This window comes from Hydra vulgaris, chromosome 12 (genome assembly GCF_038396675.1).
Source record: "Hydra vulgaris chromosome 12, alternate assembly HydraT2T_AEP".
NCBI classification, from domain to species: Eukaryota; Metazoa; Cnidaria; class Hydrozoa; order Anthoathecata; family Hydridae; genus Hydra; species Hydra vulgaris.
In genome coordinates this window covers 18,377,501-18,404,292 of record NC_088931.1, presented here as the reverse complement: position 1 = coordinate 18,404,292, position 26,792 = coordinate 18,377,501, and the positions used below count along the sequence as shown (strand labels likewise).

The following is a 26,792-nucleotide window of genomic DNA, read 5'->3' as shown; positions in this document are numbered from 1 at the left end:
ACGAAAACCAGTAAGAAATTTTGAAGAGTGAAATAACTTTTTTTTTAGAGTTGTAGCTTTACGGAATTCGCTTTCGAAAACAGCAATGAACGCTCCATCGTCAAGGTTTTCAAAGACAACGTAAGAAAATAAATTTTACATACACCATTGCTGCTTTTTCTGTGTCCTCATATTCGTTAGCGCAGAAGAGCCTAGTGTAGCACCTAACCATCAAATTATAAATAAATTTACTGTATTTGCTTTTTGATCAGTGAATAAAACAAATAATAAATTATTCAAACTTTCATCGAACGCATATAAAAAATTTAGCCTCGAATGTGAATCCTGTTTAGAATATCTTAAAAATATCAACTATATATACTTTTCAAAATTTATCAATATAAGAGTAAACAAAAGATGTCTTTTATGAGGGTAGGAGCATGGAGCAAGCACTGGCAAATTATTTCGGTAATGCTGTAAATTTTGATAAATTTTATTAGTTAGATAAAAAGTCGGGGGCGCTTAGAATGCGATATTTAATTAGGACTCGCAATGCTGTCATTTTTAGAGTCAATCCGCTTATTGTAAGTTGATTTTTATCTAAAAATTGCGCGCGATTGGATGCGATTTTTTATCGCATAGTCGAAAAAAATCGCTTTTCTGCAAACCGCCAATGTGGTAATGCCAGAAATCGTGGAGCCGTCAAATCCAAAAAATTGGACAAGCAACACCATTTTGTGGTAGATGTGGAACCAGTATTCCTAGTGAACTGAATGAGCGATGAATATATGTGCAAGCAACCTTAAGAGTTTTCAAAACAGATTTTCTGCTTATAAAAATAAGCGATTTGAAATGCATAATTTCATTACTTTTAGATAATGATATCTAGAATTTTAATGTTATTTAGTTTTTCCCCTTACATTAAAATGTGGTATTTAAAAAAAGTTTATTTTCAGAACTGCTTGAATCTTACTGTTTACTTTACTGTATGAGCTTTTTTTTTTTGCTTTTTTTTTATTTCAAAAAAGCAAAAGCAAAAACATGAACGTTTATAAATTTTGAAAAATTTACTGAATGGATATGAAATTTCTCGCATGTTAAGAAAGTTTTGGGAATAAGCATCATGGTGCGCAAATAATTTCACCATTTTGAATTTAGAGATATTTTAATACTAAACCTTTTGTAACTACATCTCTTCTTGCTTTAATGTCAATAATAGTGATTCTTCGTTCGTTTTTTTACTCTGTAATTCATCATTGGTTTTTTTATTATGTAACTCATCATTCGTTTTTTTGTTTGGTAAAGTAAGATAAGCGATTAATTTAGGGACATCAGTGGTTTTGCCTTCATCGTTTTTTTCAGCGGGCGTGGAACGCACAGTACAACCAATTGCACGCAGTAACTGGGTCAATCTAAACGAAAATAATTTCTGGAATAATCAATGTTTTAATTTATTACTGCTTTATTAATATTTATAATTCATTTATAATTTTCATATTTACTTAAGATTCACATACATATACATAAACACATATACAAAAATTTTAAAATAATCTCAATGCTAGTTCAGATTTTTATTTTTTTCGATTCAAATTTTTCTTACCATGACGTATGATTATACATCAAAACATGTAACAGTTAAATAAATTGCTTATTTAAAACTCAAAAGATTCAAGAAGCCTTTGACTCGCATACAGAGTTGTTAACAAGGCCAAGAGTTTCAAGAACATGGTCAAGGATGTAAGTTTCAAGGCCTACGCAAACATTTTAAAACCGAAGATATAAATTTTGACCTTACATCAAGGCCAATTGTTAACAAAACAGCAGGTAGCTGTGACAATAAAACAACATGTTGTGAAATTATACCGAGGTTATGCGCAGAATTCGACGTCAGTAAGAAAAAATATTTTGAGATAATATAGCCAAAAACGAAAAAAAAATAAAATAAAACTTTTAATTCTTTATTTTTATGTATTTTTGTGCTTATTGCTAACAGCTAATATTAACATCTTTTAATAAAAAATATTTGTTGTTAACTATATTTTTTAATAAAAAATATTTGTTGTTAACTACATTTTTTAATAAAAAATATTTGTTGTTAACTACATTTTTAATAATAAAACTTTAACAAAATAAAACTTTTAATTCTTTATTTTTATGTATTTTTGTGCTTATTGCTAACAGCTAATATTAACATCTTTTAATAAAAAATATTTGTTGTTAACTACATTTTTTAATAAAAAATATTTGTTGTTAACTACATTTTTTAATAAAAAATATTTGTTGTTAGGGGCTGTTCAAATAATACGTGATACTTTTTTTGTCGTTTTTCTAACACCCCTCTCCCCTATGTGACATTTTGTGGCATTTTGAAGAAATTTTTTTGTCACGTCACACAGGGTGGGGGGGGCCCCACCCTGTGTGACGTGACAAAAAAATTTTTTATAAGTTTATATTTTAATTGTAATAGTTTATTTTTATAAAAAAATACAATTGATGAATATCTGTCTAAAACCTAAATTTGTTCCCAAATCGGACTTTGACCTTCAAGTATTGGAGTTCCATGTTCTTCAATAATTTTTGAAGGTCAGTTGAGGTCAGAGGTATCAACATCATCTTGATCATACCACTCAATTGTTTCTTTGTCCGAATTTAAAAAGACACACATGAGTTCAGATAGACGTTGAGCAACTAAGCGTTGAAGTCTAACTTTTTGAATTTCATTCGAATATCCAATACTTGAGCAAACTGTTTTGTGTTGTTTCATTGATTTGATAGTTGCAAAATATAAACTGCAATTGGTACAAACTCTTTTTGGTAAGGAATTTTGAATGCTTGAACATGAGTAGTCATATGGCAATCCATTGGGATACTTTTTTGTAACTGTCGTGGGCAAAATTGTTTTGCAAAGTGATAAGTTTAAAAAGAGAGATGCAAAGTTGTTCTTTGTATTATTGCATTCAAGACCATCTTCTCCTTGGAACAAAGAAATTGGTGGTGGAAGAAAACCAGTTGGAATAAGATGAAACAGTGAGCTGCGACGATGACTACAGCATTTTTGATCATTACATTTTACCCTGTAGTACCAATTGAAGTGCGAAGTTTGTTTAAACTTGTCATGTTAACAGGCATGTGCTTTTTATATAGTTCCCGCATTTATTTGTATTGTTTGAATAGATTCCTGGAATTTATTAATTTATTTGTGTGTTTATTTGTAGATTTTTTCATAATGGATAGTATGGAAGGAAAAGGGTGTGCAGTTATAGCATTATTAGACGGGAAGAGAAAACCGTATCAGATTTTCAAAATGCTGCAGCATAAAGGAATATCAAAGGATTTTGTCTATCGTACTATTAAGCGATATAATGATAGTGGTTCTGTCAAAAAACGTTATGGTGGTGGCAGGCAACGCACTGCACGTACCCCCAAAATGCTTGCAGCGCTTAAAGCTCGAATTCGTCGCAATCCAAGACGGAATCAAAAAAAACTTGCCCTTCAAATGAATGTGAGTCGTATGACCATTAACAGAGCCTTGAAAGAAGACCTTAAGGTACGGGCATTAAAAATTAAAACATGTCATTATCTTACAGCCACCAACATCAAAGGAAGACGTGAGAAATGTGCTCAACTTCTTGCTCGATATAGGCCCGCTGCTGTTAACAGAATTTTATTCACAGACGAAAAATATTTCACCATAGAGGCCAAATTTAATCGACAAAATGATCGCGTCTACGCGAAAAGTCGTGCAGAATTACCTCACCATGTTGGATATGTCACCAGACGCCACCATCCTGAACAAGTTATGGTTTGGGCGGGGGTTAGTGCAATGGGCAAAACCCCATTGCATTTTTGTGAGTTGGGAGTAAAAACAAAAGCAAAAAATTATCAGGAGGACATTTTAGAGCAGGTGGTAAAACCTTTAAATGACTCGTTGTTCAATGGGGAACAATGGTCATTCCAACAAGACAGTGCCCCTTCGCACAAAGCGAAGACAACACAGAGATGGTTGACAGCCAATGTGCCCGATTTTATCTCTACGGATGCCTGGCCGTCAGCATCACCAGATCTTAATCCATTGGATTATGCAATCTGGTCTAAACTGGAGGCGAAGGTGTGCTGCAAACCTCACACTTCCGTCGATGCCCTCAAGCGATCACTTCTCAGAGAATGGGATGCTTTATCCATGGATACCGTGCGTAAATCAATCGAGGAATGGCGTCCAAGACTGGAGGCGTGCATACGGGCAAAAGGGGGTTATTTCGAGGACTCTCTTTATTAATGTGTACTTTAGCATTTTAACTAAAACATAACATGCATATAATATGTATATATTACATTTGTTCTTGCATTAAAAACATGTTCTCTTAAATTTTTTTACTGAATTAAAATTTCGCACTTCAATTGGTACTACTAGGTACAATTTGAAGGAAGTATTGACTTTCTCTGACATGTTTAGCATCCCACTCTGCTCCAAAATGTTTTAACTGTACACATTTTTCACTGTTTGGTTTTATGTACTCGGCTTTAGTTTCAAATCCATCAATGACTGTGCTAGACCAAATTTGTGCAAGAACTTCACCTGCTTTGGCAAAGTTTGCCTTCTCCATAACTTTGTCTGTTGTTTCTCCTCTTGAATTAAGATGGCTTCCAAAATGATCAAATGGAAGTATAATTCCTGCTAGGTCATGGCTTAGCGGAGCCATTCTTCTCTCAACTCTGTTAAAGGCATTTCTTCCAGGAGCATTAGTGGCCACTAACATTGCAGCAAGATCATGTTCTTTGGAATAAGTCTTGGCACAATGAATTGTTTTTTCATATCTTGGATTTTCATCTGGCCCACCATCAACAGTTATAATCATGATTGGTTTGCTAACTCCATCTTCAGTGAATAAGCTGCATTTAAATGCAGGAAGATGGTTTATTCTGTTCATGTCTTCTAAGTGACTAAGTGCTGTTGATGAATCATGTTTTGCACTTCTGATTGCTATGTATGTTGGGCCAGAGTATGTGGCTGCTTGTTTTTCCATGCAATCCTTTTTAATTTCTATGGCTGCAATTACTGAAGGAATAAGTTTGTGTTGAGAGACAATTACAAAATCATGATCAGCTAAAGTTACCTTGTACTCAATATGCATCATCATTGGTGCTTGTTTGCTTGCAGCTGTCAATCCAATTGGCACCCTAGCTTTATCATCCTGTGAGTGAAACGATTTGGCAAATTTTGTGTCTGCATGATATTTATGCTCAGAATTTTGTGCTCTTATTAACCGGACAGGTGCAGTTTTAACATGTCTTTTTCCTTCTGTGCTCAATGATCTGCTTGGAAGTAATCTTAAGTAAACTCCTGATCTCGAGAGATTGTAACCATGATTTTTTAATTCTTCAACCAAGTCATTTAATGTTTTTACAGTTCGAACCATTTTAGTTCTTCTCCTATCATCAGAAGAAGACCCTTTCATAGCAATATCTACAATTGCTTTTATTAAACTGTCCTGATCACAGGCTAGCGGTCGACCTTTTGATACTGAATTTTTAATTTTACACAATTTTTTTCTAATATCTGGATCTAATGCTTCTATAGATTTTTTTCTTTTTAGTCTGGTTGCTGTTTGGCGTTCAGTGGCTTATTGCTTTTGCCCTAGTATTTGGTAGTCTTCTTGTGACAACAATTTGCAATTTCTTTTTTCAGTGAGATATGCAATATCTTTTTGTAAAATAAAAATTTCATTTTTTAACTGATCTTGTTTCGGGGCTTGTTTTGTTACAACTTTTGAGAAATTGGAATTTTCTTTTTCACACTCTTCACTTGTTGTAATTGATGGGGTCGCGTCAGTCACGCCATCAAAAGTAATTTTAGATTTAACCGCACGCTTTTTTGGTGTATTTGGTACTTGGTTCGGTAATTTTGTCCAGTAGGATAAAATACCAACTTTATTTCGGAGTTCAATTTGTTTTAGCTCTTTTAACTTTTTTTCAACTTCTACATTTAATTCGGATAATGTTTTGCTCTTTGTTTTAATCTCAGACCAGATTTTATTTGTTTCTTCTTGAGACTTTTGCTTTGGTTTGTTTGCAAATGCTTTCAAATATCCTTCATAAATAGAGTTGTAAAGTTTTTCTTTTTCACTAGACATTTTTAATCTATAACAACATCAACAACAAGAAATTAATTTTCCTTACAACCATTACGTTAAATAAGTATATAGTAAAGATACTATTAATAATAACATTATTAATAGTACAACTATTTAATAGTAGTACTAAAATTTTATATCATAGTAACTAAATAACTTAACATATAATAAAAATGATAACGTAACTAAAGTAGTTCGACAAATTCATTAGAGTGACACAAAACCTATTGACATTAGAGTGACACATCCTATTATAATAGAGTGACACAAAACATTAAAAGTAATAATAACAATAACATTAAAAATTAAAGTATTGTAAAACTAAAACATTTATAGATCAGATGACAATCAAGAATAATATTTATGTTTAAAGATCAAATTTTAAACAACTATTAATACTAAAATTTTTAGTATATTTATACAAATATTTGTTAAAAAATAAAATTAGATTTTTAACGGTAACATAAATTGCTTTTAAATAATCGCCCACTATCTGGTTTTTCTTTGTTTGTAGAATCAAAATTTCTTTTTATGTCTGCAATTACCACAAGTAACTTCAAAAAAAGCTAATTTAATTTTTTTATTTTCATTTGTTATGACTCCGTTAAACAATAAACGCTAGCTTGTGAAGCCATTGCATAGCATTTTTCTTGAAAATTTTCGTATTGTATATAATTATCTCGGAGTTCGCAATTTTAAAAAATTACGCAGTGATAAAAAATTTGATTTAAAAAGTTATTTATCTCGTCATACTGTAGCAAACCACCCCCCTCTCCCATGTGATATTTTGTGACACTTTCCAATACCCCTCCCCCCCCTAAGACTGTCACGTATTATTTGAACAGCCCCTTAACTATATTTTTTAATAAAAAATATTTATTGTTAATTATACTCTTTAATAAAAAATATTTATTGTTAACTATATTTTTTAATAAAAAATATTTTTTAATTAACTGACGTTGCAGGGACACAGAAATATTTGTCAAATATATATATTTCTAATTTTGAATATTGCTTCATTATGTACAGTTTTTTTAACGAAAACTCTTTTTAATTTATTCGTTCAAGAATTTTTCAAAACTATCTTGTTTGTAAAATATGATTTCTTTTATAATTTGCAAAAAGACTATATTTGATTGGTAAAGCTCTTTTAAATCTAAGGTGTAATACTATTTTTAGTAATGTCAAAGCAGTTTCTGGTGTTGGTCTTGAGCAAATCTTTGATGGTTCAGTAACTAAACTATTAAAGAAGGATAGTTAAACTAATGTTTATTGGTTCAAAGTTGGATTTTATAAATAAAATGATAAAAAAAACTCTATTAAAAATACATTACAAACAACTTTTTTTAAACAGATTTAGATAAGTTGAATAAAAACAGTATAAATAAACAAATAAAAAAACTTATAAATTTTAATTCAAAAACCTTTAAAATTTTAATTTAAATTTAAAAAAAAATTCACCTGTTTATATCTTTTTAAAATTTTAAACTGTTTTAATTAAAAAAAACGTTAAAACAAATCATGTGTTAACCAATCATATAGTATTTATTTAATTGAATTTTCATGCTATATTTTTCTATACATTGTTAAATCCAAAGATATTGTTGGCTTAGCATAGGAACAGCCACAAATAGTCATTAAAATAATCCAAAGTAGCGTCCGTTATTGACCAATATTTTTGCGTACAGAAGTACTACTCGAGCGCTGAGTTGGCGATGGATTTGAACCCGTATCGTACAACAGCCCGAGTTTCACGTCGCTAGATAGCTCAGTTGGTTAGACCGTTATTATTATTACAGGGTTTTGCAAAGTTATAAGTGTACGTTTGCAAAGTTATAAATGCATTTATAAAATTAATTTTAACTCTTATATTTTAAAGATCAATGGAAAGAAAAGTAGGGAAAACAATTATAGGAGAAAACTAAAAATGCAACTGTTTCAATGAGAAATTGCAAAAAATATTCAATCAAGGAAATATCCAACGCTTGTAATTTTACTCGAAATGCTGTTAGTCGTGTTATAAAAAATAGTAATAATAATACACCCTTCGCGTCATCTACGTAAAAAGAAAAGAAACATATAAAATCAAAAATTCTCTAAATACAAACATCGAACAGACAATATTTAATTCCATGGTCTGTAACAATGCCGTAATTCATAAAGAAATTAAAACGGAAATTTTAGAACAACATGATAAAAACGTTTCGATCTCGTTTGTTTCCCGTAAATTAAAGAAAATAAATTTGACACGAAAAAGATCAGCAATCACTCCTCAAGAAAGAAACACCGTGGAAAGAATAAATCAGAGATCAATTTTTGAGGCAGAAGTTGCTAGAATTGCTGATTTAAAATTTTAGTTTTTTTAGACGAAACTGGATTCAATAAACATACAGTGCGCTCATATGCCTAGTCTCCAAAAGATACAAAAGCATACATAACAGCTCCTGCAAATAAAGGACAGGATGTTAGCCTCGTGTGTTTAATTTCCAATTTAGGAGTTGAATATTTCCAATACAAAAGCTGCGCATACAATACACAATCATTTATTGATTTCATCAACAACAAACTAGTACCATTCTTTGCAGGAAACCCAAATAAAATTCTTATAATAGATAATGCAAAATTTCATAAAACAGCTGCAGTACTTTAATTACTAAGAGAAAAAAATACTACTCACAAAGTTTTAGTACCATACTCCCCCGAATTGAACCCAATCGAAGAGTTCTTTTCAATGTTAAAATCTAATTTTTTTAAACTTATGGAATGTATCTAATCTAGAAAAGTTATTCATACATAACAATATGCTAAATTAAGTAAAATTGTAAAGAATTTTCACTAATTAATCACTTTTTTCATATCATTAATTATTGTTTTAAAATGGTTAGTCAAAAATGGTAATTTAAACCTAGATATTAAACGCAAAATTGAGTTGTAAAACTTTAAAGTAAACAAGAACAATTCTTGTAAACAAAATCAACTGTAATACAATTTTTAAATGCAAACACGAAAGAAAGTTTTGAAATTGTTAAGAAAAGGTGGAAGTCGAAGGCCAAAACGTTCAAGGCCAAAACCAAGGTCAACAATTTCAAGGCCAAAACCAAGGCCAAGGCCTTAATTTTTAGCCTTTAAAGCAAAGCCAAGGCTAAGACCAAGGCCAAGGACTAACAACTCTGCTCCTATAAAACTACACTCACATTCACTTTTTTTCTACTAAAATGCAAAAAGAAAAAATACATATTGCAGGGTTGCCACTATAATTCTGGAAAAAATTTCCCCGATTTTCCCTGATTCTTTCAATAAAAACTTGCTTATTTACCCCTGATATTTCTATCATTTTTACACGAAAACTTAACATTAAAACTTCAACATTAACCTCCAGACACGTTATTTTTATCCCCAAAAAAAACAGATTGCTTATGATATACAAAGAATATTTATATTTCTGTTTTTATAGAAAACCAATAATTTGTTAAATAATGAAAACAAATTATCTAACACTTTGTACAATACCATTTTAAAAAATTGTTGAATTTAGCAAATTGATCTTGGAAATAAATATAAAAAACTAATACTAAACATAAAGAATCTGAATAAAAAGCTCATAAGAATAATCAACATTTAAAATATTTTAAATAAAAAAAGAAATAAAAAAAAAAAAATAGAAACAAATGAAAGTTCGTCTTTCATACTTCCTTTTTCACAAAACTTTTTTCTGCTCCTCAAGTTCAAATATTTATTGATTCTACAACAAATACATTATTTTCAATTCCTTTTGTTAGCAACTTTTAATCTTCTTCTAGATAGTTTTAATATTTTAACAAGGCGTTACAAACAGCCTTTATCATTTTATTGTTGATATTTACTTAATGAGCCTTCAATTTAATATATATCATGAAATTGAGAGTTCACAAAAGACAAGTGACTTTTCTTTCATGTTTTCATTAAGCATATTACTGTTTATACTGAAGCCTCTCTCAACTAATACTTGACCATGACTAGGGTTGCCAGATACACAGACGCCAAAAGGAGGACAAAGGAGACTTAAATTTAATAATACCTTATAAAGGAAGGTTTTTAAGATTTTGGGACACTAATGACCTTTTTTATGGTGAGGGAGGGCAAGACTCCGATGCTCTAGCCACAGTATGGACACAGAATGAGAATAAAAAACAAAGCATAATACTCGTTAATGTAAAGTATTTATGTTAATGTATAAGAAAATGTTATATGAAATGGCAAAGTTGCTTCAGCAGCGTGTTTTTTTAACCTAAAACTCAAAGATTTGCTTTCTGCAAATCTTTGAGTTTTAGGTTAAAAAAAGAACATAAACTTATTTGATGACATTGACATTTCGATTAGGTTTACATGGCTGAAATTGTAACCTTATAACTATTGATTAATCATAGTTGCCGCCTAATTTGATTTGCTGTTTAATGTTATTAATTGAAATTATCATGTCACTCTTGCTCCAAGTGGCATTATTATTAATTTTTGTGAAATTGATTGAAACTACATTTAAGATGAGAGCTTCATAAATTTGTTAAAATTATTTAACTGACATTTGTGGTATTAATTTTAAACAGGTTTTTGTCCAAGTAGAATATTGTAGGGTTATTACGCCACAGAATGATGAAATAATCCCACAGTTAAAAAAAAAAATTATGTACAATATTTTTGCTTTCTAAACAATATTTAATAATAATATTTATAATAGCAATTATTGTTTAAACAATTTTATAAAATCATTGGACATATATTAGGGATTATAGTGTGATAAACTTTAGTATTTTGAAGATATAATAATTAATATAGTTTTTAGATATACATTTAAAACTAAAATACTTTATAATTTAACTTAAAAATACTTTTCTCCTTAAATTTTGTATTCAAAAATGTCATTTGTTCCAATAGAATGCATTTCTTCTATTCAAATTTCTAATCATTAAATGCTCACCAATGCAGATTGTTTATAGCCACTATATTGATTAGCATGTTTAAAATACATCATTATAAAACGCAAGCATCGATATTTAAAAAGATAGTTATTATGTCATTTGGTAATAATTGTCTTGTTGCATTTTTATCCTAATTGTCAAAATCTATAACTCGCTTTACATAACCTATGTTTCAGATGGTATGCAAGTATCTCTTAAAGAAAAAGAAATCCTAAGTGATATTAACCTCTAACAAATTGAGAAAAATTTTAAAGAAAGAGAAAAGGTTGCTCTTGATATTGATCTTAAAAATCAACCGGTACTTATTTATAATTGTGATAAAACTGGTTTGTTGCCGGTACCATTTAATTCTGCTAAGGTTTTATCGAAAAAAGACTAACTGTAACTGAGAGAGAAACTTTAACAACCTTAATGGTAACTATTAATGCTTCAGGGGACAGTCTACCACCATTTTTGATCTTTAAAAGGAAACTGCTTCCTGATGTTTCCAAGTTTCCAACAGGAACCTCTTTAAAATGTAGTAAATTAGGAAAAGATATTTTTATTGATTATTTAAAACATTTCAATTGTCGGTTCAAAATTGTCACCAAAAAAAATTAATATGAAAAAAATGCTTACTCTGTTTAGATGGCTAATAACGTCACATTTCTTTGGAAGCTATTGAATTCTGTATCTTTATTAACATTGAAGTAGCATGTTTACCTCCACGCAGCAGCCATTGCTAGCAACTGCTGGACACACGCTATAATAAGGTAATAAAACAAAAATGGTCTGAGACTTTGTCCAAACTCTCTGACAAATCATCAATCTCTTTTCTTCTTAAAAGTGTATGGGAAGAGATGGTTGTGAAAAGAGAACTTATTGTAGATGCATTCGCTTATTGTGGACTGTACTCTCTCCGTAACACTGTTAAGGAACACATAAAAAAGTGGAGTCATTCAGAGATAACATCAATTTCCTGCAAGGAGACTAATTTTCCGTTACTAAGAACAATTGTTCCTACTCTGAATTAAGATTTCAAACCCAACTCACACAAAACCTCATTTTGCACACATTACATGCGTTGAAAACAATAAAAAATTTTTTTTCCAATATCTTCGCTTTTAACAAGGCTGCAAGTAACCACTATTAGAGTTGGAAGTTACCGGAAGAGAAAAGATGAAGTTTATAGAGCAAGATAACGATTGACAGACAAATTAAAAGATTGCAAATTATATGAATCAGGAAATCAAGATGAAGGAAACGAATTCCAAAGAACTGATGTTCGAGGAAAAAAACTAGATGAGTAAAAAATTTTAGAGTACTTATGAATAGTCACAAAAAAAGGATGAGATTTAATTGAATGATGAGTAACACAAAAATGAATTTTAGTAGATGGCACAGGAGACGCTAGCTCTTTGGAGCAGTGCCCATTATAGTATTCATAGAAAAGAGGAGCAGCATTACGACAATGTGATGATAGGAGGTTGGCCTCTCCACCTCTATCTAATGCAGGATAAAACCTATCGCTTATTACTATAAGCAAACTAGCTGTAGAACAAGAAAATCAAAATCCATATTGATGATCAGAAAGTTATTAGACTCAAAATGAGAGATTAAGTGTTTGCTAATTAAAGATTCAAAAACCTTGATTATGAAAGGTAGAAGACTAATGGGACGGTAGTTTGACAAATCAGATTGCTCTCCAGAATTTTTGAAAATAGGGATAACAGATGCTGCTTTCCGGCATGCTGGAAAACAAAACTCCGATAAGCTAAAATGTTATATAGTTTTGAAAGTATAGACAGCAGCTCCGAAGAATATTTCTGAAAGACTACAACTGTGGAAGAGTCTAAGCAGGAAGTCACTTTAGATACAGAAGCTGGAGTAATATGAATGTTAAACAATGGATCAACCTGTTTGTTGGCTGCATCAGGTAGAATGCAACTAGTGGAATCAAGAGATGATATTGATGAAAAGTTCTTAGCAAACAATTCAGCTTTGTCTTTAGGTGAGGTAGAAAAATATGAACCGTACAAGAGAGGTAGAACAACAGATTCGTCCTTATTATTGATACTGTTAAAGATTCTCCAAAAGTCACAAGAACCTAATTTTTGAGATGAAATACAAGATTTCAAGACCTAAGAATAGCCGGCTTTGGCATTAGACAAAACCTTTTTACAATGGTTTCTAGCAGTAATAAACAGACGCCTATTTTCTGGACAACTGTTTTGATGATAGATATGGAAGTAACGGTTTTGATTGGAAATTGCAGCAGAACAATGTGAGGTAAACCAAGGAAAAGAGTGAGGCTTGACTTAGAATCGTCGAGAAGTGATGAGAAAAAAAGAGAAAAGAAAGAAAATAAAAACTAGAAAATCTCTGTATGTGTTTTCTAATCCAAATGATTCGAAGAAGAATTTCTCCATTAAACAAAATAAAAAAAAACAACAAGTGGCAAAGAAAGGGAAGTTTTTGCCTATTTAAATAAATGCAGTGGCTCAAAGAAGAGGAAGCCCCATAATTTAAAATCATTATAAAATCAAATGCAACCGCAGATATCAAAAGCTTATAACAGAAACAGCAAGAAAACAACTCATTGCAGTGTGTGCGGTGAGGCATGGGTTGATTTATCAGAAGACTGGCTCCAATGCATTTCTTGTCTTGGATGGGCATGTAAAGTCTGCTTTTGCATTGACACGTACATAGAATGTGCTTAATTTGATAAAATATAATAAGGTTTAAACTTTATTCAATATTATTCAGTTAATGGTATTAGGTAAAATCAGGTTGAACAGACAAAATTAAAGCAGTAAAAGTGGTAAAATCAACACTTTTGCTGCTTTAATGTGGTCTTTTTTGTCAACCCTACACTTTGCCTCATTCTTGTTGGGTCCTTTAGTGAAGCATGAATATTTATTTTTGATAGTGCTTGAGAATTTGCATTTTCTCTTTGTAGAAATTTTTAGTCATTTTTATAAAGAAAGTCGCAATTCAATTTAAGTGCTGTTGTTGCTATAAGAATGTAAGCGAAAACTGACAAAGGCAAAATGTGCTGAGTTAAAAACGTTTTAATTAAAAAAGAATAGATCTATAACTTTTTAATTTTTTCAATTTCCGCTCTATAGAGCAACAAAAAAACTCGAAAAATTATATAGTTTTAAGAACAGTTACTTTAAAATGGAATGAAATTATGTTTTAATTTTTGTTTAAATTTTTGTTTGTCAAACTAAATTTTTGTTTGTCAAATCTTAATGTCCATTCATTCAATTGTCAAATAGTTTGCTGTTTGACAATTAAATGAATGGACATTAAGACAAAGTAAACATTGCAATGCAATTAAAAAAGAGAAATGCGCAGAGTTATTAGTAGAACTTGATGTTTTAATTAAAGAATAGTAAGGCAAAAAAAACTTTAAAAATTATACAGTTTTAAGAAAAGCTAAGTTTAAATATGGAAATATACAAATATTAAAAAAAAAAAAAGATTATAAAAAAATTAAAAACCTAAAATATTAAAAAAAAACCGAACATTTTAAATATTTTTAGCATCGCTTGCCAGACAAAGAATAAAAAAGGTCTTTTGCCGGACGTCTGGCAACCCTAACCATGACCTAACGTAAAAATCAGTATTAAGACTTTTGACAAAACCTTGTATTTAAACCAGCTTTGATGGTTTTAAAATTGGTCTAAACGATTTTCAGTGTGACATTTTTTTTATTGCTGGTAAAAGACTAGATGAACTTATTTCTAACAACTTCAAGAACTGTGTGAAAGCAAAATCACATTTATTTGAAGAGATATACATGCAGGAAAGATTGATTTAAGCTTGTTTCAAATATTTTTTCTAGAATTCAAATAACTATAAGCCAACAATGTTTTATGAACCTATTAATCAAATTTTGAGACATCTAATCTCCATAATTCCATAACGTTAAGTTCTACAGCAAATCCAATTGACATTAATTTTAACAGCAGAAACTTCTGCTTTTGTAAAATCAATTGCAGAAGTTACTTTCAATATCATTTCATCAAAAAAATATTGTTGCTTTATAAATTTGGGTATGGTTGGGTTTTGGCTATTTGTAGTGAGTCCTTTTTACTACAGTATGGAACAGAGTTGTTAACAAGGCCAAGGACAAGGCCAAGAGTTTTAATGTCAAGAATAAGAATTTCAAGGCCAAGCTCTATGCAAACATTTTCAAGACCAAAGACTTAAATTTTTGCCTTACATTAAGGCCAATTATTAACTGGAGGTAAAAATTGCTGTGACAATAAAACCACATGTTGTAAAAATAACCCAAGTTTATGCGCAGAATTTAATGAAGTCAATAAGGCCAAAATTTTCAAGGCCAAGGCCAACAGTTTCAAGGCCAAGACCAAGGCTAAGGCCTTAATTTTTGGTCTTAAGGCAATGTTGAGGCCAAGGGCTAAGAACTCTGGTATGGAATAGGTGTAAGTCATGGGGTAAAGCACAAATTACATTTACACATTAGCAATAATGTTTGTCTTTTTCATTCTTAGGTTTTACATTGTTGTAATACTTTTTATTTTGAAGTCAAAATTTTATTTTTTACGTTTTTGTTTAGCGATATATTTGTTGTATATCTTTGCGCATTTTGGGTGTTTATAAAAAATTTTATTTTTTTATTATTTTAACTATTGTTTGGGCGAAAAGCCCAAACAATAGCCAACAATAAACAATAGCAAAGCCCAAAGCCTTAATTTTTTTTTGATCATGTTAGTAAATTTTTAAATACTCTTCTTTTATTCTTTATTTTTGTCTTGACAACTGTCTCAATATGCTTTGTTCAAAAAATAATTCTCCTTTATTCTAATGTACTTCATTTTTCACTCAGACGTTTCAACAAATTTACATGTCAAATAGCCACACACAACTAAACTTATAGTTTAGTTGTATGTCACTATTATTTATGTGTGACTATTATATATAATACAACTTAAATTTATATTTTTTAAATTATATTTGAATATTTGCAATATTTCTAAATTTTGTTAGAAAAATTTTGTTTTAACTTTTGAAATACTTGGCTACTACTATCTTGATAATTTTAAAAAATTTTAAATTTATAATTTTAAAACTTTATAAAAACTTTATAGTGTCAATTTTTTGTTAAGCAATTATTAGTTTTAAAGTTGAATAGTTTTTCAATTTATTACGTTTTATACTGTAAAACATTTTTTTATTGCTCTACAACATTTATGAATTCTGATTATTAAAACTTTTTTTTGCGCTTTTTAATTGCTTTTCCTTAAATATTACTTATAAATCTCAGCTTAAATATTACTGTATATTATTTTAATTTTAGTAAATATTACTGTATATTATTTTAATGCTACATGATTTTAAACATTACTGCAGAGTTTTCTTTATTGTGGTTGTGCTATGTGGTTAACACGGTTACCTGGTTCATGTTGCATGGATTTTAAGAATTTAAACTTTTTCATATATGCAATATTATTTATAAATTGTATATCTATCAACCTATATAATATTGTTACGCGGTAACTTTTATTTAAATATATATAATATACTATAGTCTAAACTTGATATCCTTCTTGTATATATTATTATCAACACATATATGTAAGTAAAATATAATTGTTTATAGAGCACCACTATGCAACTCTCCTATGACTCCAACTCTCTTCCTAGACTCTAACACTCCTAAACTTAACTAACTATGCACTCTACTCCAACTCTACTGTTTTATATATTTCTAGGACACTAGACGCGTCCCAGTTCGTAAACAAGTTGTTTGGTAACCATTGTTTTTTGGTGTTTGTTGAATGTATCGTTAGTTTATATCTTCTTATTGTGCACGCTTGAGTGAGTATGGCTGTTATCTTTGCAATAGTTGCACGCGATGCAATAGTTGCATGTGAGTGACTAAGGTCGTTACCTTCGTAACAATATCACTTAGTGAATCAATTTTATGCGCACTTGAAATTGTTATTGCACAATAAAATAAATTACTGAATATTTTATAAAAAACAAAATTAAAGGTTTAAAAAAAGATTTTAAAATAATTTTTAAATTATAAAAAGAAACAAAAGTTTTAATAGTATTAACAAAATTAAAACATCGAGAAACACTGTTTTTAGGACACAATACTCCTATAACTTTAAGTAAATCCACCAACAAAAAAAAACATTGAATATATTAAACCATTTTCGTTTATTGTTGTAATACAATTAAAATAAAAGTAAAAAATAATTTACTTTGGAACTGTCAGTTTTAGATCTTTTAAGAGTAGATTGCAATCCATTTGAAAACCTTCAATAATCAGTGACAAAACAAGAATGTAACATAGCAACTTGTCTTTGTACTTTGTTGGGATGGTACTGTAAAAACAAAAAATTTAAAAAATGAAAATTTAAAAAGTCTTTTTAAACAACATAAACACAAAATGAAAAAAAAACTACAAACTATTTAAAAGAAATACCGATATCTACCATCTGATGCTGTAAACATATCCAGCATATATCTTTTTACTTCAAGGGGTATAGATGGACAAGGATCTATAAAAATGCCACTAAGCAGATGTTAGTAATCATATACAGTTATGTTTTCAAAGTTAATAACCTTAAATAATCGTAAAACACTTAGTTATACACATAGTTAATGTACATAGTTTCATGCATGTGAAGTTTGAATGGGTTTCCATAGTTTCATATATTTAAATATGACATGGAATATCTTTATTGTGAGCATAAAACTAGGAAGTTTAACTTCCAAGGCAAGCTTATATAAAATTTAATTTGAGGAGGTAATTGATCAGCAGATCAGAGGGGGTTCATCAGTAATAAGAGTAAACTGTTGCATCTCGGAACTAAATGGTAAATTTTAGCAAGATTAACAAAACAAAATGCAGCAATTGATAGTTTTGGAAGAAATTTGCTTACTTTTTAATATAAAGTTGCCATCTGGTTATAACAATAAATGAAAAATCAAATCTCGCTTCATTTCAAGGCAAAATGAGGTTTTATCAAAAAACCTCTAATTCTTTTGCTGTACCAAATTTAATGAAAATGAAAATCTTTTTTTTTAAATTACTGCTTTTTTCGCTTGCAAAATATTAGGTTATGCTATAGCCAATCAGAGACCGTTGTTTGTCTACAATGTTTTTGAGTTTTAAGTGAGAAAGTTCTTTAAAAACGGCTTCTCAAATAAGAAACTTTATTCCTCTTGATATAGTTTTGAATTTAATATTTATTTATTTGTTTTTATAATATGTACTTATATGTTTATATGATTATAATTTCACATTATAATGTATTGTAATGATTGCTACGCAAACAATTCCCTTTGGACAATAATTTATAACAATCGTTCAGAAAAACGATTACCGATTGCGGAATAAGTCATTTCTTTTGGAGAATTACATGGAAAATGATTTTGGAAATTGTTAATGTATTCTCTAAGAGACTGATTCCGCACGAGAAATTCTTCATTAAAAGCCATAGAGCTAAACTCAATAGATGTTGAAACAATCACAAGAAGTTAATATAATAATTAGTTGTACAAATTTAATATATAGATATAGAAATAAATGTCAAACAAATTTTAAAGCAATTCCTTTCTAATAAATAAGAAGGAAAAACATTACATGTATATACAGTAGTGGCTAAAAAATTAAGGCACATCATAAAAAATAACTCAAATTTTGCAGTGTCAATTTTTTATTGAATAAACTCAATAGAAAATGTAAAACAAATGAAAAAAAATAGATAAAAATTATCAAAAATTGTTAATATTCAATAAAATAATAGTTATAGCACCAAATTATAGCAAAAGTACGGTTTAAATGACTTGAATGTTATAATTCAATACTTTGTCGAATGTCCCTTATTATCAAGCACAGCTTGTATTCTTCTTGGGATTCTATGTAACAATGTTTTACAAAATTCTCGAGTGATTTCATTAGTCCACACTTCTTTAAGAACTTTTTAAAGATGTTCTTCAGATTTTGGCTAAAGTGCTGCAACTTTCTGCTTCATTATATTCCAGCAGTTCTCGATAATATTAAGATTGGGTGAACTTGAGGGTCAATTAGATAATATTTCAATTTTATTATCAGTAAACCACTTCTTAACTGTTTTAGCTGTATGACAAGGTGCTAAATCTTGCTGGAAAATGCTGGTTTTAGTAATTTCCATGTGCAGTTTCACTTTATCTTTCAATACACTTTTGTGCATTGACTTTTTCACCTTTTTTAAAGATGTGCGACCCGCATCGGTCTTGCGCAGTGATTGTTCCCCATACCATGGCTAAAGGAGGATGTTTTACTGTTTTTATGGTATACTTTGGATTCAGGCGTTCTCCCACAGGTCTTCTAACATAATTATAGCCCGTGCTTCTAATCTGTTGAAATGTACTTTCGTCTGTAAACATTACACGTTCCCACCATTCCGGTGTCTTGTCTTTTAAACTCTTACAAAATTTAATCCTAGCTTGTAATTGAGATAGGGTTAATAAAGGTTTTTTAGCTGGTCTTCTTGCAACTAGACCAAAATCATAACACAACCTTCTTCTAATTGTTCTCAAACTAATAGTAAGTCCCTATTCCATAGCAAGTTGTGGTAACCTTGCAGATGTTGTGTTGTGCTCACTATTAACAACATTCTTTAAAAAACGGTCTTCTCGTGATGTACTCACACATTTTCTACCACAATTTTTGCGATTTGAATAGTCTTGAACACACGTAAAGCATTTTGCACGGCACATCTTGATATTTTTAATTGTTTTGCTATACTACTTTGAGAATAGCCATCTGAAAATAGTGCACTTATTTTATCTTTAACAAAGTTATTAATATCACACTTTTTACTCATAATATCACAACTATGGCAACCTGACGGTGTAAAATAAATCAAAATATCTTCAAAAATCAAAATATAATAAAAAAATTATTTGTATCCAAGGTAATAATGCCATAGATAAACAAAAAGTTTAAAAAACGTAGCCTTCCTTCATTTTTTGGCCACTACTGTATATATATATATATATATAGATATAAATCATAATAAAAACTGTGTATATATGTATGTATATGTGTGTGTGTTTGTGTGTGTGTGTGTGTGTGTGTGTGTGTGTGTGTGTGTGTGTGTGTGTGTGTGTGTGTGTGTGTGTGTGTGTGTGTGTGTGTGTAAAAACTGTGAATTAATTTTTAGTAAAACTTTAATTTAATATGAAAAATAGAATTTTGAAGATGTCAAGATGGAAATTGTATACTCACATAAATCCTACATTGACTGGCAAAATAAAGTTCGAACACAAACTGTTACCAATGAAGTTGACAAAGACGATGAGGTCATTAAATTTATTGTCAATATTAAATGTAAGAGCAATATTGAGACAGAATGGGACACTTATATGTCTATGAATAGATTAAAAACAGACATATGGTGCAATGCATTAGAATGGTGGAAAAATAAGAAGGATATATTTCCTTTACTGGCAAAACAAGCTCGACATTGGTTGTGCATACCTATCTCCTCTACAACCTCTGAAGGAGTCTTCTCAGCAGGCAGGCAAATTGTTACAACTAAATGAATGAAGCTTCAACCCGAGTCTGTTGACAAGTTGATTTATATCCAGCAGAACTTCGATCAGGTGAAACTCATTACAAACTTATTAATTGTCAAACTTTTACAAAAAGTAATAAAATAAATCGTAATTTCGCGGCCGGACAGTTTATTACTTAAAAACACTTTTTTACACTTTTACAGCCAAAAGTCAACAAACTATTTGTAGTTTCTCAATAAGAGTTTATTTTACATTAAGTGCTTAAAACACTTTTTAACATAAGATTTAAGTAATTGTCATGTTAAATAAGTGACATGACTTTTTTTTGTCATGTTAAATAAGTGACATGACTTTTTTTTCTTTCTTGTTAAAACAATCCTGAGATCCAACCTTCCTGAGGATCATCCAGTAGAAAATGCAACGAGTACTGATGCTGATCTGGACTAATTTACTGTTATAAAGTAAATAGGAAATTTCATAATTCCTAATTTCTTGCAGTGTTAGTATATGAGCATAAAAAGCATAATAAAGCGTTGATTTTTTCAGTTTACAAAAATCAAATTACGATAAACTTATATGAAAATTCCTAAAATTCATAGAAATTTAGAGAATAAATCTATTTCATTTCTGCTTGGTTTTTTTTCGGAATTTCTTGCCATTTAATGAGTCTCATCTCGCCTGATAAAATAAAATTAAATACAATAAGTTTATTTTTAATCACAATGATGTCTATATCTAAGAAATATACAACAGCATTATCAGCATCCAAAAGAGCTTTTTATTGAGCACTTATAAAAATCAGTAAAACATTCTCTGTTTACTTCAACTACATTTAAAAAAAGTAGCCTGCAAACAATTTTAACTCTGTGTTTGATAAACCATAGAATAATTATTTGTTGTATAACATACCATAAAATGTAAAGATTTATAAAGATATCTTTATAAATCTTTACTAAGATCAGTAAAATAACACCAGTATGATTACCATTCATGCAAGAAAAAAAAGACCTAAAAAGTAAAAATTCTTATATGTTTGTTAGGCAATTCCATATATTTAAAAGTTAAAAACAAGAATGCAATTGACAGAAGACATGAGTTAAAAACTGTAAATTGTACAAGTAATGAAAACATGAAGATTTCTGCAATCAACTGCATTTCAAGAGCATAAAAAAAACTAGGATGATTAGTCAAAAGTGATCAGTTTCACAATCAGAATCAAGAGTTAAATAATTTATAAAAACAATTATCAGCTGGAGTTTTTTTTTCTTTTCTTTTTAACTGCTTTAAAAGTAAAGTATTATATTTTAATAAAGCTTTTCAAAAATTTTTATAGTCACATATAATGGAATTAAAATGTAATTACTACATAATACCAAAGTTCAAAGATTGTCTTACAGCAATAGATATACTTTTATAACTATAATATCAAAATTTCAAAATCAAAATGTGTTAAAAAAAATCTCTTTATTTAAAATAGACCAACATTAAAACGCAATTGTGATGTGAGATAACATTCATATTAAATAACTCTAAAATTCACAACTACCTTTCTTTCGTATATCTTTGTAAGGCAGCTTAAATAAAACCATTAGAAAATGCAAGTACAGTAGATAACAAGACCTCTCTTCTCTCTCTAATCTATTTGTTGGGAGCATGGAGATGTGATGCAAAACAAAGTCATTGTACCTTTAAAAAAATTAATTCAGAATAAAATAATTCAAACAAATAAAACAAAAAAAATTGATTTCAGTCATTTTAATTTTATAATAATAAAAAGTTTAAACAGAGAACTGCATCTTACTTTACCATTTTATTTGTTGTTACCTCAAATTGGTAGTGGTAAATTAGGCCAGGTAAATAAAAAAAGCAACTGCTTTTACTTTTTTTTGAGTTTTTGGAGTAATTGTTCAGCCTTGCGTTAATAAAAACTTAAGCAAAACCGCTCAAATTTTTATTTGCATAAAGCTGAGCGATTACTCCTAAAATGATGAGTAAAAGCAATTACTAATTTTTATTCACCCAGCCTACTAAATACACACTATAAATACACACCACAACTACACCATAATTATACACCACAACTACACCATAAATACACACCATAACTACACCATAATTACACACTACAACTACACCATAAATATACATCATAATACCATAACTACACCATAAATACATTTTCATTTTACACTGTGTCTATAGCTTAATTAAACATCAAGTCATCAACTACACTATAAAAAACTATGTTACAATAGTGTCAAAACAAAAAAATACAAACGTTTTTTCAAGCTGCCATTTCTCTAATATTTCTTGGTTACATTCAACAATAGGTTTTGAATGTATTTTGAGATGCTGATAATGCTTATAGTCTATAATGTCATCAATATGAAACAATTCTTCCACTCTTGTTGCATCATCATACTTAGGTGGTATAACAAAGAAATCTTGAACAGGTTCAGATTTTTCTGGAGAGAATGGAATATCTTTTACTATATCACTTGCAATATTAATTACTTTGTCACTTATGGTGGCTTTGACTGCTTCGTGTTTCTTGCGCGATTTAAAAAGACTTTTTTGTTTGGCAGATCCAAATGTTGCAAGAAGAGAGTCCACCTAAAATATTTAAGCTTATAAATACTAAATAAATGTTACTAAAGCGGAATCAACATAAAACATTTCAATTTATGAAAAATAAATAATTTCCATTAATTACAAATAAATAAAAATTCGACCTTTTCTTTGTATGTTGTCAATGGTACAATATTGGCTTCTGTCCTTTTATCTTTTTTATTGGAAGTAATAAAAAAGATTGTATAAAAATAAATATAAAAAAAAAAAAAAATGTAAAAAAAAAAAAAAATCTTTTAATAAAAATTAAAAAAATAATAATTCTAATAAAAAAATTACTAGAAGTAAAAATTTTACCATTTAAATAAGGCTTCAAAGTACAAAGTTGGCATTCTTCAACAGACTCAATTATTTTTGTTTTTTTATTGACAACACCCACATAATATCTATAAGCGAAATAATAATTTTTACTAACAAAATCTTCATAATACTTAAAAGTAAAATTTCTTGAACTAGATTTAAAGTAAAATGATTTCTTGATCGAGATTACAAAGTACTAATGATAACTATTACAATAAGAGCAATAACAACAACAACAACAAAAAAAACAACAACAACTACAACACACACTACTACTATAAAAAAATTACTACTACAGTAGCAACAATAATAACTTATTTTAGAAATATTACTTACTTGAGACAATTTTGTTGTTTCTGTGTGATAGTTCCAATGTATCCTAAAGCTTTTGTATCTGCAATCTAATGTCAAAAGATGAGCATCAAATTAAATATTTAAACATGATTTAAAAATACAAACAAAGATATATATATATATATACATACAGGCTTCAGCAAGAATGGCGGGCTATAGCCCGCGCTTGCCTCCACACCCATGCAAATCAGTTTACATGGTCGAAATAAAGTCCGTGCAAAATATAAATTTTTTTTAAAATAAAGTTAAATATTTAAATGTTTTTATTTAGTTATTCTTTTAAAAACTTCTCAAATGATGTAATTTTGTAAAACTGTTTGTTTTACTAGTTAAAAAACGAAACTATTTCATTCAGGGTATGCTAAAAAAATTATGAAAAAAATAATTTTTGAATATTCTGATGTAAAAATAAAAGATAAAAAATTAAAATTGAAAAAGTTACTTCAAACAGCTATAACTGTTCTGTATTATTCTGTGGTATGTTAAAAAGCAGGCAAAATATGCATGTTGCAAAAGATAAGACATAAAAGATAAAACATAATAGTTCAGGTTTTCAGTATTCTTTGTAAATTTGTAAATTTATACAATAAGAACTGTTAGATAATAAAGATATTTCTTTTTTGTATAATCACACATTTTTCTTAATTGATTGAAAAACTAGTTTGTCATACTTTAAAGTTGTTTAAAGTTGTGCATATTTCCCTGTACACTTCCGTGTTAACTTCCTGTTGTTTTTTTTAAAAAGACGGCAGTTTATTTAATATGTTAATTTTGTGAAAGTGATGAGTGAAAGTGAAGAAACTGCATTTGATTTTGAAATTGAAGATATTTTGGGCTAATTTATTTAAAATGAATATTTATAAATAATTTATAACTATATATTCCTTTTGTATAATAAAAATAATACTATATAATTTCTTCATACTTTATTTTCATTTTTATACCTGCACTATATTTAATAATAAATCTGATATATAAAATAATACTGCACTTAATAATCTTCTATTGGTTCTATCCATAAAAATATGTAAAAAATATTTGTTTGTTTTTTTAATTCATGTAAGGCTTGTTTTTATACACGCCTATATTATAGAATATATTTAAGAAGTATATTTACCAGAATCTTAAAAAATCTATTTGCACTAAGTCTCTTAGAAATTAAAAATCAGATTACCTTAAATTTTAACTTACATATCACATCAACGTAACATATTTTTTCCTTATTTCCGAAAAGAATATAAAATCAAGTACGAGTAAATAAAGGAGTATGATAGTAAATTGAATGGCAACGATAGTAATAATTAAAATTTTAGTCTAAATAGTTGAAAAACAATTGTAAAAGAATAGAACTCTTTGGTTCAAAGTTTATTTAAAAAAAGATTTTAATATAACTGTCACTATCTCTTTATTGCTTAGAGATATCACAATTAAATTTTTAAAACTTCATTTAATTTACATAGAAAAATGAACCACAACTGAAGCACAAGAAAAATGTACTAAAGAAGCGCAATAAAATTTTTTAAAATTTTTTTTATTTTTTAAATTATTTTAATAAGACAATATATTTTAATACTTAAATAGATCTTGCAAAATTGCTATGTTCATTGCAGAACTTTTTAAGCAAACACCAAGATGCTTGAATAAAGAAACATGATGGTTGCGAAGGGTGTTTTTATGTCGCTTTTTGCGTTGCTTGCAAATTATTGGTTTGATTATATCTGGAATAAACTCAACAAAAATCTGATTATACAACTGATAAAACTAGAGAATAAAAGAATAAAGTCTGAATTAAAATCGAGAAACAAAACCAAAACAAAAACATAATAACAAAAACTCACTAAGTAGAGCGCACATTAATTTCTCTGAGTGAAAGATAAAAACTGCAGCATATCTTTGAAAAACTATTATCTCAACTTTACAAGTATCCAACTATTCAAAGTTTAATTACTTTGTCACTCTCCTACTTGTTAATAAAGCGATTGTAAAAATTTTTATATACGATGACATTTTCATTCACAATGAAGAAGAGAAATGAATGAAATTTTATAATAAAATAATTAAGATCATTTGCTTTTATAAAACAACTACTTGACGTATAACAGTTTTTTATAAATTGTTGTTTTATTAGAGCGATTGATTATATTTTAACATTTGATTATTGTTTTTTATTTATTATTTAATTAACTACTAAATTATTAAATAAAAACTAAATATAAAAAATTATTAAAAAAAAATGTTTTTTTTTTTTTTTGCAAGTTGTTGTTCTGTCTTTTTATCGCTAAAAAAGACATTCATTATTACAATTAAAATTTTTACTATACCTGGCATGAAGAATCAACAGAATGAAATTTCAGAATAAAATTTTATATATATATATATATTTATAGTTATAAACATACATTTAGATCAGCATTTGCTGCATTAATCTATACTGTTTTTTTTTTCAGAAAAAGAAGAAAAAAACAAAGAATATTGAAAGAAAACAACAGAAAGTGATCTAATTTGACGTTCAAGTTTAAAAAATTACATTATAAAACACTAATATTCGCCATTTTTTAAAAACGTTTTACATCAAAGTTTACATTTAGAAATTGATCGTTTAGATCTTTTTATAATTACGTGACCCAGTTTTTATTGTTGTCAAAATTAAATTTTATTTAAATTACATTAAATGTTTTTATGAATATATTTTTAATCAATTTTTCAAAAATTAATTTAAAACATTGGTTTTTAGATGTACATGCATCGACTGACAAATAGGGATTGGCACAACTAAATGCACATACATCAACTGACCAATAGGGATTAGCGACAAATATTAGATTAGGGATTTGGGCCAGGGTTAGGGTTTGGGCCAGAAATCAATCAGAAAATGATGCACTATATATTTTTAAACAGTTTTGCTTTAAATTGT

At 28.8% G+C, this 26,792-nt stretch overlaps 1 protein-coding gene across 2 annotated transcripts in view; it reads right to left on the bottom strand.

Moving 5' to 3' along the window:
- Window positions 1–1,125: 1,125 nt before the first annotated feature.
- LOC100199393 (DNA-directed RNA polymerase I subunit RPA49) overlaps window positions 1,126–26,792 on the bottom strand; it is a 28,611-nt gene continuing 2,944 nt past the window's right edge. For both annotated transcript variants that reach the window (XM_065812425.1, XM_065812426.1), the window contains 8 exons: window positions 23,861–23,925; window positions 23,522–23,610; window positions 23,329–23,378; window positions 22,875–23,209; window positions 22,143–22,282; window positions 17,514–17,589; window positions 17,290–17,412; window positions 1,126–1,391 (listed from right to left, as the gene is read on the bottom strand). In XM_065812425.1, the coding sequence (XP_065668497.1) occupies window positions 1,166–1,391; window positions 17,290–17,412; window positions 17,514–17,589; window positions 22,143–22,282; window positions 22,875–23,209; window positions 23,329–23,378; window positions 23,522–23,610; window positions 23,861–23,925 (1,104 nt within the window). In that variant the 3' untranslated portion in view covers window positions 1,126–1,165. The remainder of the gene's footprint in view (window positions 1,392–17,289; window positions 17,413–17,513; window positions 17,590–22,142; window positions 22,283–22,874; window positions 23,210–23,328; window positions 23,379–23,521; window positions 23,611–23,860; window positions 23,926–26,792) is intronic.